Source organism: Ictalurus furcatus, chromosome 3 (genome assembly GCF_023375685.1).
Source record: "Ictalurus furcatus strain D&B chromosome 3, Billie_1.0, whole genome shotgun sequence".
Lineage (NCBI taxonomy): Eukaryota > Metazoa > Chordata > Actinopteri > Siluriformes > Ictaluridae > Ictalurus > Ictalurus furcatus.
Window position 1 is genome coordinate 23,718,681 of NC_071257.1, and position 16,550 is coordinate 23,735,230.

Here is a 16,550-nt window from a genome sequence, read left to right on the forward strand (position 1 = left end):
GTGAGAAAAAATATACATATAACTTTCTCACCGAGTGTTCATTTTATATGTAAATATTGCCAAAATCACAGCACAGCTGTTGTCTATAACCTGTGTGTCTGGTGATTTTTGTCAGATGACGTCGTGGTTATAAATCAGGATTTTAGCAGTCCGGAGCAGCAGCTGGGAAGTGACTCCTGGCATTTCAGTCACTATTTCATACTTGTTCCATTGTCTCACAAAAGAAACTGAAAGATATGTAAATGAGAACAGCTTTGTTGGTAATACGGCTGTATTAAAATATAGTACATGAGCACAGAGTTGTAGGAGAGAAGTAAACGGATGTAAAGGGCTGACACTAGACAGAATGCAAATATGCGATGATGTAATTGATATGCTAATTAGCGCATGACATCATCCAGCGAATTTTAGCAACTTTCCATTGAAAGTTGTTGGTAACAATGCTCCTGTCACTCACCTGGAGTATATAGGTGTTATAGTGAAGATGAAGCAATGTCTGGGAAATGCAAATTTAGTCCAGCATGGCTGGAAAAGGTGCCATATAAAAATTGATTGTGTTTTTATTATTAAAATATATATAAGAATATGTTTGAATGACACTTCTTGTATAGTCCGTAAAAACTAAAAAAAAATAGTGCTTGAAAGTCCTGGAGTTTCATTATGAAGCATCTATACGAACACTGATAATATAATACATTAGCTTACTTGTTAATGAACTTGGTGTAGCTACATAGTCCAGCTACTGCGGGAGAGAAGGTTAGCTAATGCCGCATTTGACTTGCCTCAAGACTGCAAACTTTAAAGCAAAAAGTGTTGAAGATTTAACAAGCGAGTATGCCCGTAGTCATGATTGATCTAAATCAAATATTTGTGTATATACATCATAACTCTTTTAAAGGTAACAGGTGCTACTTTGTTTACTGTTCATGCTGTGAGCAGCCATGTTGATTTGACATCATTTGCTGAACTTGGGCTTGAGGAGACAATCCCGAGTTCCTGAATAAGAATTCTAGGTTGAAGGGATAGTATTATGAGACGTTGTTGTTAGTGCAGTAGGTAGCTGGCTAGGTTAGCTAATGTTGTTAAGTTCAAACATGCCAATCCTGTCACATACACTCTTTTCTAGTCTCTTTGTGTTTAAGCAGGCAAATAGTAGTTTTTATTTTGTAGTTCTCACAGCTTGATGGCAAACCTAAATATCATAATGTCTGTCACATATTGAGTAGTACTGTGTGAATTTATTTTTAAAAAATTTGCCCTATTGTTAGTGTGCTGTCAGCTAGGTTGTTGGGTTTAGTGTTTCAGCTGACAGACTTTGACCTCTCTGAGCTCCCCATAGCAAGCTGTTATAATCAAAGACTTCATCAAAAAGTGTATGCGTATAAATGTGTGTCTGTGTGTGGAGATCAGCAGCTGTGTGTGTGTGTGTGTGTGTGTGTGTGTGTGTGTGTGTGTGTGTGTGTGTGTGTGTGTGTGTGTGTGTGTGTGCATTATACCAGTGCCATAGTGACACTGTGAGAACAGAAGCCTGTTTAATCTGTGGTGAAAACGCAGACGCGTGTTAATAAGCATGCGTGGCTGCACATGGTTTCATGTCTATGGGCATGTGGCTGCTCTCAATTAGTTATACTGTGTAGGGCTGGGGTTCTCAAACATTTTGCAGCCACTTTGAGAACCACTGGAGTAGGATAGAAGAATAATTTGATGTGATGTTTAGTTCCTATTTCAGGTACATATATTTTTATTTCCCTCCTTTTAAGTATTAGTGTTGGTTGTAGAGTATCAGTTTAAGCAGATTTGCTGAAAATCAGGCCTATAGACATCATATTTATGTTTCATACAAAGCTGATGCAAGTGGTTTATTTATAGTCTGATACTGATGTAAAAGTTAAAGTTATGCATCCCTGCATTTGTGTGTGTGTGTGTGTGTGTGTGTGTGGTGGCCATGTTCTTCAGCAGGTGCAGACTGTAGCAAATGCACACTGATCTGAACCCTGGGCTTTAGTACTCTGATGATAGGGTGTGAACAATGCTCTGCACTAACCCCAGCAGATGTAGAGGTTGTGTGTGTGTGTGTGCGCGCGAAGGCAATGTTGCGTCCCCCACTGTGTTGAATACCGATACTCCGAACCCCATCTGCTCTCTACACCCAGAAAAACTCACAATAGAAAGAGGGTATAAAGTCCCTTCCCCCTATATACCCATTCTCTCTCTCTCACACACACACACCCCTACCTCCCCCTTTACTATCGGAACTTGACAATACGAAAATGTAGTGTTGATAGGAATTTGGCTGCCATGCACATGTCACTGTGATTGTGGTTATCTCGCTGATGCAAATACTTAAGAGCTGGGGTGTGTGTGTGTGTGTGTGTGTGTGTGTGTGTGTAATTTGTTAGTGGTGCCCCCTACAGTTCTAATAGCTTCCACTTTTCCCCCTGCTATAACTATATCTAAATATCGTTGTGTATGTGTTTCAGCGCTGGAACGCCGACGTGAGCGGTCCAGAGGAGTATGAAGCAGAGGGTGAGTTTATAATCTAACTTTAATGATAAACAATAATATGCTTGGTAATGGATATCCAAACCATAAATATACATATTACGTGTCTTGAAGATGTCTTTCTATGAAGTGATTTGGAAATGGACATATGACAAAAAATGTAATCCTGAAGTTTGCTATGTGTCATGCGACCACAACCATTTTTGTGTGTTGTGGCGAAAACTTTTCTTGCGTCCATTATTCATGCAAATTGCTTGCAAGAGGAACTGAAATGAACTTGTGCATGTATTGTCCAGGATTACTTAACATCATTAGCTAAGTTAACTAACCAGTTACAGATGCAGCGGTTTCTATATTTAGTATTATATATACTTTCTGTATACTCAATAAGACAAGAAATTAAGTTCAACTACACCAGATTGCTTAGCAACGTGGTGTAACTTGGCTAAATGAGACTGAAAGGATAATGGGAAAAACGTTCATTTTAAGCTTTTTATTTCTGTTGCTTTTGAATTGTCTTGTAGCATGATACACACACGTACAGTAAGGGATAATCCATGGCTAGGTGCATTATGGGATTTTAAAATTTAATTCAAATTCGGTATAAAGGGATTTTATGAAGGGGTAAAAATTAAGGCTAATTTTTGTTAGTTATTTTATATGCGGATTATCAGATCTAGATTTCTGCCTGCTCTAAATCATACACAGAGATAAAGTAGTGTGCCAAGATTACATTTGTTTGAGTGAATTATAATAAATTGTTTTTAGAGAGAGAGAGATTGTGTGTCCATGTGTGAATTTCCTGCGTCTGTGCCGCATCTTTACTAATAATCAAGGTGTGAGTTTGATTACTGTATACAACTGTAACTGTATGTTACTATCGTTACAATTGTTTATAGGCAGCGCATTAATTTAGACCAGTGATTTAAACTGACTGGAAATACCTGTGCATTCAACAGTTTGAACGCACATCTTCCAGCCAATCAGAATCGAGTATTCAGACAGTCCATGGTATAAATTTCAATAATCATTTCCCTTTAGGGAATATTGGACAGATCCATCAACTAAATGATGACTTATAATGTTTTATTTCTTTCCTGGAAGCAAAACACTCTTGAGATGTACAGTGCAACTGGATTGGTACCGGTTCTGATTAGATGTTTCATGTCATGAATATGTGTGATGCTGATTGACATGTTGTCATATTGATGCACAGAATCCACAACATCATGCCTGTGATGATTTGCATAAAATAACAGAAGCTTGCAGAGTCTTAGCTCAGTTCAGTATTGGTGAGCAGCCAATTTATATGGTTACAATTTGAATATGAATTTCAGTATTAAATTCTTGAAACTAATTATGTTGGCCTGGGAATTTTCTCAGCATCAATAAGTAAGCTACAGTTAGATTAGAAAATTTATTTGCAAAGTTTAATAAGGAGTCTTTTTTATTATTATTTTATTTTGGGGCAAGTGTATAAGAAACTGCATGGTTCAGTCCCTCCAGGATTTTCCGCTTTTGAGATTGCAGAAATTAACACAAAATCAAGGAAACTCCTTGCAGGAGCTTGCAATTTTTCAAAATTACCACAGATTTTCCACAGACTTGGGCCAAGATGTGTCATGTGATGTCATCACAACGCGCCATGTGACGTCATCACAACATGCATTCAGCCTAAGCCCTCTTCGATTCACGTGCGTCAAACATGAATATAGCTAAAATGTCTCGTTTACCCACACACATCACTGCGACAGTCTGTGCAATTGCAATTTCACCAATTCAAGTAGTTTCCACAAAAAAGCACAAAAATCTTCACAAATTGTGAAAAAAGCCACAGTAAAATCAATCATTTTTGGCTGGAATATTCATAAAAAAAATCTGCGAAATCCTGTATGGACTGATGGTTCATTTATTTAAGTTTACAAGTGAAAAATGTGTTCTTGAAATAAATTACATGTTCTCTGCCAAAAAAATTTACTTAATGATTCTGTCATGTATCCTAAAAGATTAGAGCTTAATTCTCCTTAAAATTCTCAAAAAGGTCTATGGGCAGAATGTACTTCCTAGACGATATGTGCCACCTGGAACAGTGCACGTACTGTAAATAGTTATCTAGGTCTCTACTATGCACATCTATGGTAGAAGCAAACATTACCTTACTTAATTTTTCTTCCTCATATACATGCGTGTGTGTGTTGTGTGTAGGCCAGCTGCACCTGTGGAACCCTGATGAGCTGGGTACACCACATGGTAGCATGGCACCCCTCAGTGATCTGGAGGAGAGACTGTACAGTGCCTGCCAGCAGCTCTCATTGCCCCTGCATGGCACCGCTACCATACAACAACTACGCACACTCTGCCAGCACCTCGGCTTAGAGGTATACACACATGAACACATGCAAGCATAAATATGTCTGCGTTTGTGCTCATGGAGCCATATTTGTGTTTGTGTACGTGTATTTTAGGTAGGAGAGGATGTCTTCCAGTCTGCACATGAGAAGAATGTAAGTGTGCAGGAGTTTGTATCTTGCATCCAAACCAACAGCAAACCACCTACTCCTTCTGCCTCAACACCTTACAGACAGCTAAAGAGACATCACTCTACGCAGGTAACTATCTATTCATCACACATGCACAAGTGTCAACTACTGTTATACTCTGAACTTTTCTCTTACTCTTACAATCTAATGAAATACAATTCTAAACGCTTTTCCTGTCCCTTCTGTCTTCCAGCCGTTTGATGAGATGGGTCGCAGGATCTCATCTGTGATGAGTAGCACAATCGGACTGCGGCTGTTTTCCGAATTAGACGACGGAACGGGACACACAGCAGTGGAGCTACTTCTGGATGCCTGGCTAGAAGACGGTGTAGAGAACAGCTCTGAAGTCCTGCAGGTTTGTGCAACAGACACACACACGCACGTTTACATGTGCACTGGGTCGAATGACCCTCTTTTGAATATTTACATATCTGCATTCTGAAAAATCCATTTCTTTGTGTTTAAAAGTCCATGTTTTTCTTTCAGTTGCCAAACACAAGTCTATTCAAATATTCTGGCTAAATGACTCTTGTGTGACTTGGTGGAGAAAATGGACCTAAGTAAATGCATGTCATTACTTACTTGTGTACATATGTCTTGCTTAATTATCAAAAAAAAAATTCAATTATGTATCCGCTTTCTAGTTAAGTATAAAAAAAAAATAACAATGCAATGTCCTAAATGTAATATTACATGCAAGTTACATTACATTTCCAACTGATACATATTCTGTTCTCTGACTGAATCTCAAACGGCAGTTCTTTCTGGATTATTATTATATTTAGTATACTATAATTGCTCACTACATATCTTTTAATGTAATGGGGTTGTAGCATCTCTGTCCTAAAGACAAATGTATTCAGAATGTAGCTTAACTGTATGTAAATGGGGCTTAAATGTTAAAAGACTTGTCTACAAAATTTAAAAGGAAGCTTAGGTTCAGAGACAAGAAATTATTAGTATTGTTAAATAACTAAAATAAATCTGAAATTGCCTCCTTATGATTTGCTTTGCTTAAGAAAGTGACTGCTTTCATCTTCTGCAGTTTATGTGGTATAACGGTGTAGCATAGCAAACTAATTAATTAATATTAATCATTAATATTAGGATGCATTTGCATGCTAAATAGATTCAGTAAATACAATTGGAAAAATAATCTATAACATCCATTCGGATCCTTTGTCAACCTTCTATGTAGATTCGAATAAAACTTTCTTACATATGTGACTGTATAGGCTCTGGATTTCAGCCTGGAAGGAAAGGTGAATCTGAGTGAACTGGCTACAGCGCTGGAGAATGAGCTTATGGTCACAAAGAACTCCATCCACCAAGTGGCACTGGCGAGCTTTAAGGCTGAGATAAGATACCTCCTGTGCGTCTGCTCAGAACACACACTGTGTGCTTAACATCCAAATGTCTTTCAAATATTCCTGCATGCTTCATTTTTTCATTTCAAACAAATGCTCCAATGACATGTTAAAACAATAGTGTATCTACAATGAGAGGCATAAATAAATGTGTAGGTTTTTGTGCTTTCATATATACATGTGAGCTAGTGAGCGTGTGGATCTGGAGCTCAGGGAGAAAGAGAAGCTTCACTCTGATTTGGAGAAAGCAGAGAAGCTCAAGTCCCAGCTGGCCTCTGAGGTGGACGAACATCACTCCGCCATCGAACGCATCAATAACCTTAACCTGCGGTAAACTTCGATCTCTCATCTTTATCTTACTTTGAACTTTTAAACCAACCCTAAACATGCAGCAACAACTAATGCAGCATAAACAACTTTACTTCCTTGCCGGTGCTATTTTGCAGGAAGTTGGAGCAGGAACATAAGGACCGTGTGGTGGCTCTGAAGGCGGAGCTGAGCAGAGAAGTGGAGCTTGTACAGCAGCAGGCCATTAAGCAGAGAGAAGAGCTGGAACAGGAACTCAGTAGGATCAGAGAGGATGAGACCTTCCTCAGAGAACGCCTCACTCTGATGATTAAGGTAATTGAGTAAGAATAATCTGTTATCTCTTTGATGTTTTTCCCAAGCCAAGTATTTAACATGTGCATGCTCCTGCTGGAACAAGCTTTAGTACTGCTTCGATTCAGAGCACTACAAACTGATTCAAAATACTAATATAATAAGTGACCTGGAGTAATTTGGTTAATTAGATAAGATAATGGTCCAAGCTTTTCTGTTTTTCATAAATGGTAATATAATGCTCACTTGCTGTCAGCAACAATCCCATGGTTTTTTGAGAGCACCTTGTGCAGGAAACACATGATCAAGGCAATCTCTCAGTAACCACTTCTACAGTTTGGTGTCTTTCTCACACTTCCAGAGGTGTCCCATTCCACCTCATTCCCAGTGTTACTTAGAGCTGGATATCTAGGCTTGTATTACTGTGCTCCAAGTGCCTTACGTCCTGTTGTCGCTCTGGGACCCTCTGGGATTTGTTTCCCTCCGTGTTGACTCCCTGGATCGCCCGTCCTTTGGTGTTTCTGAACTTTATAATTTCCAAATTAAGTTCTATCCATTCTGAATTAAAGGTACAATGGAAGACATTGCGTATTGATGGAAAAGAATGGCCTGTGGTTACTCTACCTTACATTTGCTCATGTTGTTCATTATGTTTCTGTTATCGCATTGTTCATTGATTTTGTGCGATTATTTATCATTGTGTGAATATTAACGGACTGGGTGTTTAGGAAAACGGGCGTTTGGAGGCGGAGCTACTGGACAGCACAGAGCGGCTGATTGAAGCGGAGGACCAGCTTAATAAACTGCAAAAGAACCTGGACAATGTTCTCAGAGAGAAGGTACTGGACACCACACTCACGCTAGTGCTTATCTGTGGTGTTTTAGCTGATCACCTTAGTTTTTCTTAGTAGTAGTTCTGTATTTGGAAATAGGTGTGATATTGTTGTTTTATTTTTTAATAAATTTGTATGTGTTTTAATAAATAAATGTGTGTGTGTGTGTGTGTGTGTGTGTGTGTATAGTTTGGTGATGTGGACCTTAGCAATGCTGAGATCTATCAGCAGGAGGAGCGTCTCAGGCAGCTGCGCAACAGCTACGAGGAGCAGTGTCAGGTTAGAACAGACCTCATATAAAAACCATAATGAACTTTCCTTTGCTTTTACAGTATCCGTTGTTCTCAAGATGAGGATGGGTTCCCTTCTGAGTCTGGTTCCTCTCGAGGTTTCTTCCTCATATCATCTTAGGGAGTTATTCCTTGCCACCGTCGCCACCGGCTTGCTCAATTGGGATTAATCCACACACTTAAAATCTGTATCCTGTGTTTATATGTTTCTCTAAAGCTGCTTTGAGACAATGTTCATTGTGAGAAGCGCTATACAAATAAAATTGAATTCAATTCAATAGAACCTCTGATCATTATTCCTATTTGCTCTCGTTCTGTCTTTGCATCAATGCCTTATGTGTTAATGCCTTGTTCTATGTGTGGTTTAGGAACTGCAGGATCGTATAGATGAGTTGCAGGCTCAGTTGGAGGAGTTTCGTGCTTTAAGCCGAGCCCCGCAGACCTCCCTCGTGCCCTCTCTGTCTGATGAGCTGGACAGCAAGAGTCCCGGCATGGATTCAGATCAAGGTGATTCGTCTTTTCTTTCTCACGCACTGATACATACACAAACACACACAGCTGGGTGTTTGCTGACATGGTTTTGGTCCACTTGTGCAGAGGGAAGAGCACTGCAAATCAATTCAGTGTTTGTCTGACTGATGTTCTTTATCCGATTATGGGCATGGGTGTGGTCCAGGATGACGGGTATGAGCGCTCATTGAATGGCCACCAGAATCTAAATGAACATCTGTGGAAGATTTTTGAGCGGTGTGTTAGACAGTGTCTACACCATCATCACCATTATTCCCTCAGATGAGGGAATATCTTTTGGAAGAAAAACATTCATCCTTCTAGTACAGTTCTGTGCAACAGTTCTGAAACTGTCTGGTATCTCCTAGAGGTGGTGGTTTCTCTAGTAAGATATTTTATGTTGGTTTTTCAGTTAAATGGTCACCTGTCTGTACATGTGCATGTATCCCACTTTCACGAGATTTGCTGCTGTGGCAAAAAGGCTGAAGTGTGTGTATGTGTGTGTCTAGGCCTAGGTTCTGAAGAAGGGCAGCCCTTTAACATGAGTCTGGAGGCAGAGATGATGCTGGAGCATTTGAAAGAGCAACACATCAGAGAAGTGGAAGACATCAGAGCGCAGCTAGATTCCACGGTCAGCCTCACACACAGGATGTTCACACACCTACGAAATCAAGTGACGTCAGTGCCAGTCATTGTTTCCATGGTTTTACTCTCTTTGTAATCTTTAATTAATGAAGAGCTTCTTTCATTTTGCTCCAGTCCCCAACCAGTTTGGTACTTTGTAAATTAGTCTTGTTTCATTTAAATGTTTGATATCAAGAGGCATTTTAGTAGTTTTTTATTTTTAAATGGTATATACTATTCCTTTAAAAAATTTTACCTATTGAGATAAGAATTTTCAGAAATATTGCTCTTTGCTTGTTGAGTTGTCGAGTCATGTCTCTCAGTCATGCAATGAAAAATGTACTGATTTATTTTTTACCCCAGTTCTTCAGGCGTTTTTGCACTCTTCACTCCAGTTCCTCAAATGTGGTGCTCTCTGAAGCAGTTCCTAAACTCTCTAACCTGTTGCGCTCTGTATATCTCTGTCCGATTCCCTCCTTTTGCTCTTCCTGAAAGCTGCGTGATGTAATTACGTAATTGGTGACATAAATCACATTACCATAGTCCATCATATATTCCCGCAAAGCCCTGGTTGTCTATTTTCAGAGGCAATTTGAATTATTTTGATAGCGGAAACAGTTGAAGAGTTACGGCAACACGAATCCAGCTTGGTTGGATGTGGTGGCGACGGCACACACAGTTTTATATGGTTAATACTCCACATAATTAAGCAAAATAAACACTGACTGAGGGGTAAATGGTTAAAGGGGTAAATGTATTCATTTAATTCAACCAGACTAAACACTGCATATGTAAAAGCACTCTTATTGTGCAGGAAAAAATGGTAAGCTTATATTGTAATCTTGTGTATTGTGTGATTCTCCTGTTATTCTGCAGGTAAACAAGTGTGAGCACAGGCTGGAAGAACAAAAGGCCTCTCTTGAGGAGGAGAAGAGTCTGCTGTCCTTACAGCACCAACAGGAGGTAAAGGCTATGAGGGAAGAAATGAATGAAGCACTGAAGCGAACTCGAGATTTGCAGGAGCAACTGGAGCAGGAGCGACGCAGCATGGAGGCTCAGCAGAGTGTCGAGCGTGCTGAGCTACATGCTGCTTACCAACGGCAGATCGATTCCCTCAGCCAGGAGGTGCAGGATGCCAGGATCCATGCATTGGAGCTGGAGGAGCTGCTCAGGGTGCTGGAGGAGCGAGAGAGAGGAGCGGAGGAGAGCAGAGCGAGGGACAAAGAAGAGCTGAGCAGGGCTCATGCCGAGGAGCTTAACCGAATGGAACTGCAGTACAAGGAGACACTCAAGACCAGTCTGCAGAAGCAGAAGGGGGAGGCAGAGAAGACACTCTCAGAGGAGTTGGAGAAAGAAAGGAAGCATCTGGAAGAAGTTCATGGGGAGGTGCTGAGGGTTCAATTAGAGGAGGTGCAGCAGAGAGCTGAGCAGGAGCGAATCGAATTAGAAAGGAGGCTCAGGGAAGAGTGGGAATGGGACAGGAAGCAACTAGAGGAGAGCAGAAGGAAAACAGTTCATGAGGAGCTTGAACGTTCACAGAAAGAGCAGGAGGAAAGCAGTAAGAGGCTCAGAGAGCAGTGGGAAAAGGAGCTTACTCTTCTACAAGAACAACATCATACTGAGCTGCAGAAGTGTTTACAGCAGGAAAGGGAGCGACTGCAGGCCCAGGAGGAAGATAAGGAGCGTAGAATGATTGAGGAGTGGGAAAGAGAACGAGTTCAGCTACTTGAGCAGCATGAGGAGGTGCTGCAGGCCAGGCTAGAGGAGCAGAGAGCACAGTATCAGGCACAGGGAGAGGAGCAAGGAAGGAAGTGGCAGAAAGTGCTGGAAGAACAACAGGGCCAAATGGAAGAGGCACACAGGGAAGCCATGCAGGAGCTGAGTATGAAACACAGTGAAGAGAACGAGATATTGAGCTGCATGCTGGAGAAACTACGCACAGACATCGGCAAGGAGAGGTAAGACAAACACAAACCACCTGGTTGTGAAGCATAAACATGCTTGATAACTTTAAAAAATGTTGGGGTTTTTTTTTTTTTGCTTTTTTTATTTATAATGTTTGTATATAAATATCACCAAAGGGTTATAATAATAGCTCATGCCATTTTACATATCTCTTTAACATTTTGATAAATGACCATTTTTTCCCACCAGACAGTACCCTGGTCAAGTATGTCTGTCTGGTTTCTATTGCATAACAATTTCTGTGAGAATACCTCTGAAAGTTATAGCATTGATGGTAAACATGCTCTGGTTTACTGTCTTTTTTTTACTGTCTGAAAAGCATTATTTTAAAAAGAAGTTGAATGCTGTGTCCATTGCACATAGCTTTCAGACACTAATACTATATATTACTGTCTTCTCCAGCAGAAAAATTATAATAGCCAGGTATCTTAGTTGGTTTTTTTTTTTTTTCCTTCCCCAAAATAGCAGTTGTCTGACCCTAGTGGCAACTCATAACAGTTGGTTCACTTTTTACTATTGATACCCTGCTGAGGTGTAAAAGGAAATATGACAATGTGTGATCAAAGATCCATTACTGTATCATGCCTAACCACACTATCTGATGGATATGCACTATTTTATATTAAGCATTTGGGAAGGTAATGCCATAAGTAGATATTTTGAGTGTTTAATCTTGGCCATGCACAGGGAAGTGCCAGAGAATCACTTTACTCAGAGAATCAGAGAAGTTGAGGCCCTTTACTCTGATGACAAGGAAGTGGTACTGAAGCATTTTCAGGCACATGTATGTGACCTGGAACAGCACTACCAGAGCAAAGTAGCAGCACTTACCCAGCGCTATGCTGCAGACCATGTGCGTTGGGAGGCAGAGATGGAAACTGCCAACCAGGAGGCAGAGCAGCAAAGGAAACTCCTGCAGGAGGCTCTTCAGTTGGAGAAGGAGACTATAGGTACAGATCTTGCACAAGAGCGAAAGAGGCTAGACCATAGCTATACATTAGATACGAATGCCCTAATGGAGAGAAACCTACACCTTCAGAGCGAACTGGAGAATATTGTTAACTCTGAACAAATCAAAGAGTTTTGCCGTGAACTAAGTGAGCTTTGCAGTAGACTGCAGGAGAATCTGAAAGACAAAGATGCATTGCTAGTACAGACAGAAAACAAAGCTGCAAAACTTGAGCTATTGCTTAATCAGGCTACGGATGACTTAGCCCGAGAGAGGGCGGAGTTTCTAAACGGTCTGTTTCAATTGGAGAGACAGCATACTGAGACCTTGTCATTTGTTGAGAAACAGCAGCAAGAGAGGAGTGACTTGGTCACAGAGCTTAAGGAGCTGAGAGGAAAGATTGAGGAGATGGAACATCATCTCCACCAGGCTGTGGAAGACTTTCAGAATGAGTGTCTAGATCTGCAGGGCAATGTGGCTGATCTGGAAGAGAAACTGAAGAACAGCGTCTCCTTAGCAGTGAAACAAGAAGAACAGATAGTAGCACTTTTGGCTGAAGGAGACAAACTGACACTTAAAGGTCATCAGATGAAGTCATGTGTCAGAGAAGCCATTAGATCTCAAACCATGAGTAATGATCTCCCCATAGATATTGTGATTGAGCCTCAAGATCCGTCAGCAGACAATTTCATTGTCAACGATATCTATAATAATGTGATGGCAGAACAGTCAAAAGGCTTCTGTGTTCTGGGAGAGAATTCACCAATAGCACAGCATGAAGAACTTAAAAGACAATTGTCCCTGCAGGAGAAAGTCAAAAGAGACTTTGGGAATCCAGAGCCTTTCAATGCACAGGTGTTAAAAATCATCAGTGGGGAGATTCTCACCTGTCCTGGAGGTAATAATACAGATGGCACTGAAAAGCTGGATGATGACTGCTTTATTGATGATGAGACTTCTAGTACTGAGGAACTAGATGAACCTTACAGCTATGAGACACTGTGTGTTGATATTGCAGAAAGACCAGGCAGTATCACCAAGGATTCTGTAAGTTTTCCTTTTAACAATTTTGGTGTCTCCAGCACTGAAGAAATCACTGAACTTGGTCCAGATCATGAGTTTGTGGTCGCTAGTGTTAGCACTAGATCTTTTATTGAAGAGACCAAATCTCTAGTTGTTGGGGAATTATGTAAGAATTCTGCTGAAGCAAACAGCGAGGTCATCAACATTGTGTCTGAGGATATAGTGAGGCCAAAAGGTGCAAAGAAGTGTAATTCTACTGATTCTGAAGTAGCAGACATAGATCGAGTGAATATCACAGAGCATGATGAAGGTACACAAACTATTGAACTGAACCATGGTACATTCTTCAAAGATACTGTTGAGATGGCAGATGAAGAGGTACCAAGGTGGAGCAGTGATGAGTTTAATCCTGTGGGAGTGTTGGTGAAGAATGGTACCGTTTGCATAAGTACAGAGATAGTTCAACATGATTCTAACACAGCCAGAGGATTCAAAGATGCTAATATTACCACAAACACGACAGACCCGGACCTTCTTGTGGTCACAATTACACAAGCTGAAGTTTCATATCATGAGGAGCCAATGCAAGGTCATGAAATGCAAGAAAAGATTGAAGATGACACCACCACCATTGTCAAGACTAATGACAGCAGTACTACCAGTTCTCCACACCAGCTTCTAGCCCTTGAATGTGGCCCCATGCTAAAAAAGGAGCATGAACAAACGGCATATGGTGCAGATTTGTGTGCTATAGAGATTCTGGAGTTGCAGGCAATAGCAGTGCAGTTCAAATACCAAAGTCATCTCTTAGAGCTGCTTGAGGAGCAGAACAGAAGCACTATGAAGCAAAACCTCTCCCTTCAGGCCCAGCTGGTTAACCTGCAGCAGCACAATGACAAGCTGGAGATGCTGCTAGAGCTGAATAAAGGCAAGCTCCTCACCAATCAGAAGGTTCTAGAGGAGAGTCATGACCTTAGGATTGACCTGACCGCTATGGCAGGTCATGCTAAAGAATTGGAGGTAAACGCATCGGATGTTGCTGAGCTCCAGGTGTGCAATGAAAAGTGCGTCTGTGAGAATGTGGAGCTGGCAGAGCAAAAAATGAAACTGGAGAGAAGAGTGCAAGACCTGGAGAGCAAGACGCACATTGTCCGAGACTTCCAGGAGCAACACTCAAGCTTGACGAAGCAGATTATGAGCATGCATAAAGAGAATGCAAGACTAGGCACAGCAGTGCAGGATCTGGAGCACCAGGATAAGGTGCTTCTGACACTGCAAGAAGAGACATCTGTAGACTCCTCAGATGATTCCTTTCAGGACCTCGGCTTCCAGCTGGGAATGAAGATTGCCACAATGTGGGAGCTGGAAGACTGCTGCTTGGAGTTTGACAAACAGAACCCTTGTCTGCAGTCTGCATTTACTCACCTGCAGAAGAAGTCTCTCAGGATCAAGAAGAAGATACAGGAACATAGGTACCATAAAATGTCCATCTCTAGTTGGCTGACTAGGACAGAAATTTTGACTTCCCACCAAAAGCCTGCTGGCCTATTGCTCCTAATCCTGCTAGCTGCTCTGTACTAGTAGCTCTAGCTCCTTTGTGTCCTGCCTCCACTGCAGAAGTAGTTCCTCCACTGACCCCACTTGAATTCAAAGTTTGCACGGCAGGAGACACAACCAATAGATCTATGAGATGAACCTTTGAGTTTGATAGATCCTGATAATGCTGAACTTTAATAACCACCTGCTATAGCCCACTGTTGTGAGTTTATGTGGTGCACGTCAATGAATACTAACTGTTCATATAAATACTTAGTAATATTGCATGTAATCTTATTAATTACACACATCGGTTGCAAATTGTAAATGCTAATTTACATATGGACAGAAATACAGGTATGTGAACTTGTACAGAAATGGTTTACAGCTACTAGAGACCAGTTAGCATGATCTCCTTTACCTAATGCTAGTCGACCCCTCAGCTATCATTACCAATATTAGCATTTTTACATGAAGTATTCCTGTAGTTAAGTAAATGTAACTCTGTAGGAATGAAGCTGGACGTCTGGCTGAGGAAAACCTCCTTTTGAGACAGAATATCTCAGAACTGAGGGAAGAGGACCAGAAAGAGAAGCAGCGGGAGCTGCTGTAAGAATCAAGTTCACTCTAAACAGAGTACAATTGTTTGTTTAAAGATCTGTTGGCTAACATTATCCTTACCGATCTGTAGACTGAAAGTGGAGCACTTCCGGAAGGAGAAAAACGCTGCTCAGAAGATGGCTGATGGTTTGAAGAGGCAGGTGAGCATACAGAAATGGACACCGATGCAGAATTTGTTGTGCAATGCAATCTTTCTGCGGTCTATGTCTTAATCAGTCTTAATTGTTTGGTATAAAGTTCTGTATGCAGTAACAAGTCAAATACTGTTCTGTCCAGATTTCTGAGCTGCGTCGTCGTGGGAAACAGCTAGAGGAGGAGAACAGTGCTTTATCACAGCAGAATGCAAAACATGCACTCGGTGTTAACACACTTCAACATACTCTCGAGGACGTGATCCTCCATCATGGAAATGGTTCCTTCAGTGAAAGGAGTGAGGTGAGAGCTAGGGCATTAAAGATGACATCGCTATGGCTGATAAGAGAGTAACATTTTATGTTCATTATTACGGGTTGGATTATCTTGGTATTGTCTTTCTTTATGGTTCTACTAAAAAGTAACTGTTTCTTCCATTTTTTTGCTTGTTCTGAAAACGGTGCCAAATCATGAACTTTTAAACAGCAAAATGAGTTTGGTTCTAGTACAACATTGCTGCTGGTCTGGAAACAAAATCTGATCGTATCAGGGACTAGGGGTGGCATCTCAAGTTCTTTTCATGACCGCTACTTAGGGGCCCAAAGATGCAAAGAGTGCATGAGGTTTTTAAAAATGTATATATTATTCAATCGTTTGAGGCAGTGGTTCTCAACCAGGAGGGTGCGGCCCCTGTGGGGGCATGGAGGGATCAGAAGGGATGCGTAAATTGTTTTCATGAAAAATAAACACAGACAGGGCATCATTTGGGTACTCGGTATATTTTATTGCTTTTCAAATAGAATGTGTATAAATGAAAAACCCCGTGTTCCCTCTCCCTCTGTATTTTCTTTTTGCTGGGGAGAGGCGGAGCTTAGCCTGCCTTTTATCTAGCTGTCAGTGCAGACCAGTGTTGCCAACTTAGTGACTTCTCAGACCCCTTTAACGACTTTTTTGCAAAAAAAAGTGCTTAGCAACAAATTTCGAGACTTTTTGGACAAACCTTAGCGACTTTCCAAATGTTGCCAGTACTGTCCTGCAAGCGCATGGTCTTGCTTTCC

At 41.0% G+C, this 16,550-nt stretch overlaps 1 protein-coding gene across 5 annotated transcripts in view; it reads left to right on the forward strand.

Moving 5' to 3' along the window:
• nin (ninein (GSK3B interacting protein)) overlaps positions 1 to 16,550 on the forward strand; it is a 40,977-nt gene that overhangs the window by 14,185 nt on the left and 10,242 nt on the right. For 3 of the 5 annotated variants that reach the window (XM_053621631.1, XM_053621633.1, XM_053621634.1), the window contains exons 5-19: positions 2,481 to 2,526; positions 4,708 to 4,880; positions 4,968 to 5,111; positions 5,236 to 5,397; positions 6,278 to 6,414; positions 6,599 to 6,739; positions 6,856 to 7,030; positions 7,738 to 7,848; positions 8,032 to 8,121; positions 8,501 to 8,639; positions 9,152 to 9,273; positions 10,143 to 11,224; positions 15,250 to 15,348; positions 15,431 to 15,500; positions 15,637 to 15,795. In XM_053621631.1, coding sequence (XP_053477606.1) covers positions 2,481 to 2,526; positions 4,708 to 4,880; positions 4,968 to 5,111; positions 5,236 to 5,397; positions 6,278 to 6,414; positions 6,599 to 6,739; positions 6,856 to 7,030; positions 7,738 to 7,848; positions 8,032 to 8,121; positions 8,501 to 8,639; positions 9,152 to 9,273; positions 10,143 to 11,224; positions 15,250 to 15,348; positions 15,431 to 15,500; positions 15,637 to 15,795 — 2,850 coding nt within the window. Of the gene's footprint in view, positions 1 to 2,480; positions 2,527 to 4,707; positions 4,881 to 4,967; positions 5,112 to 5,235; positions 5,398 to 6,277; positions 6,415 to 6,598; positions 6,740 to 6,855; positions 7,031 to 7,737; positions 7,849 to 8,031; positions 8,122 to 8,500; positions 8,640 to 9,151; positions 9,274 to 10,142; positions 11,225 to 11,918; positions 14,676 to 15,249; positions 15,349 to 15,430; positions 15,501 to 15,636; positions 15,796 to 16,550 lie in introns of all 5 variants that reach the window. The other 2 variants (XM_053621635.1, XM_053621632.1) reach the window with 2 other exon arrangements.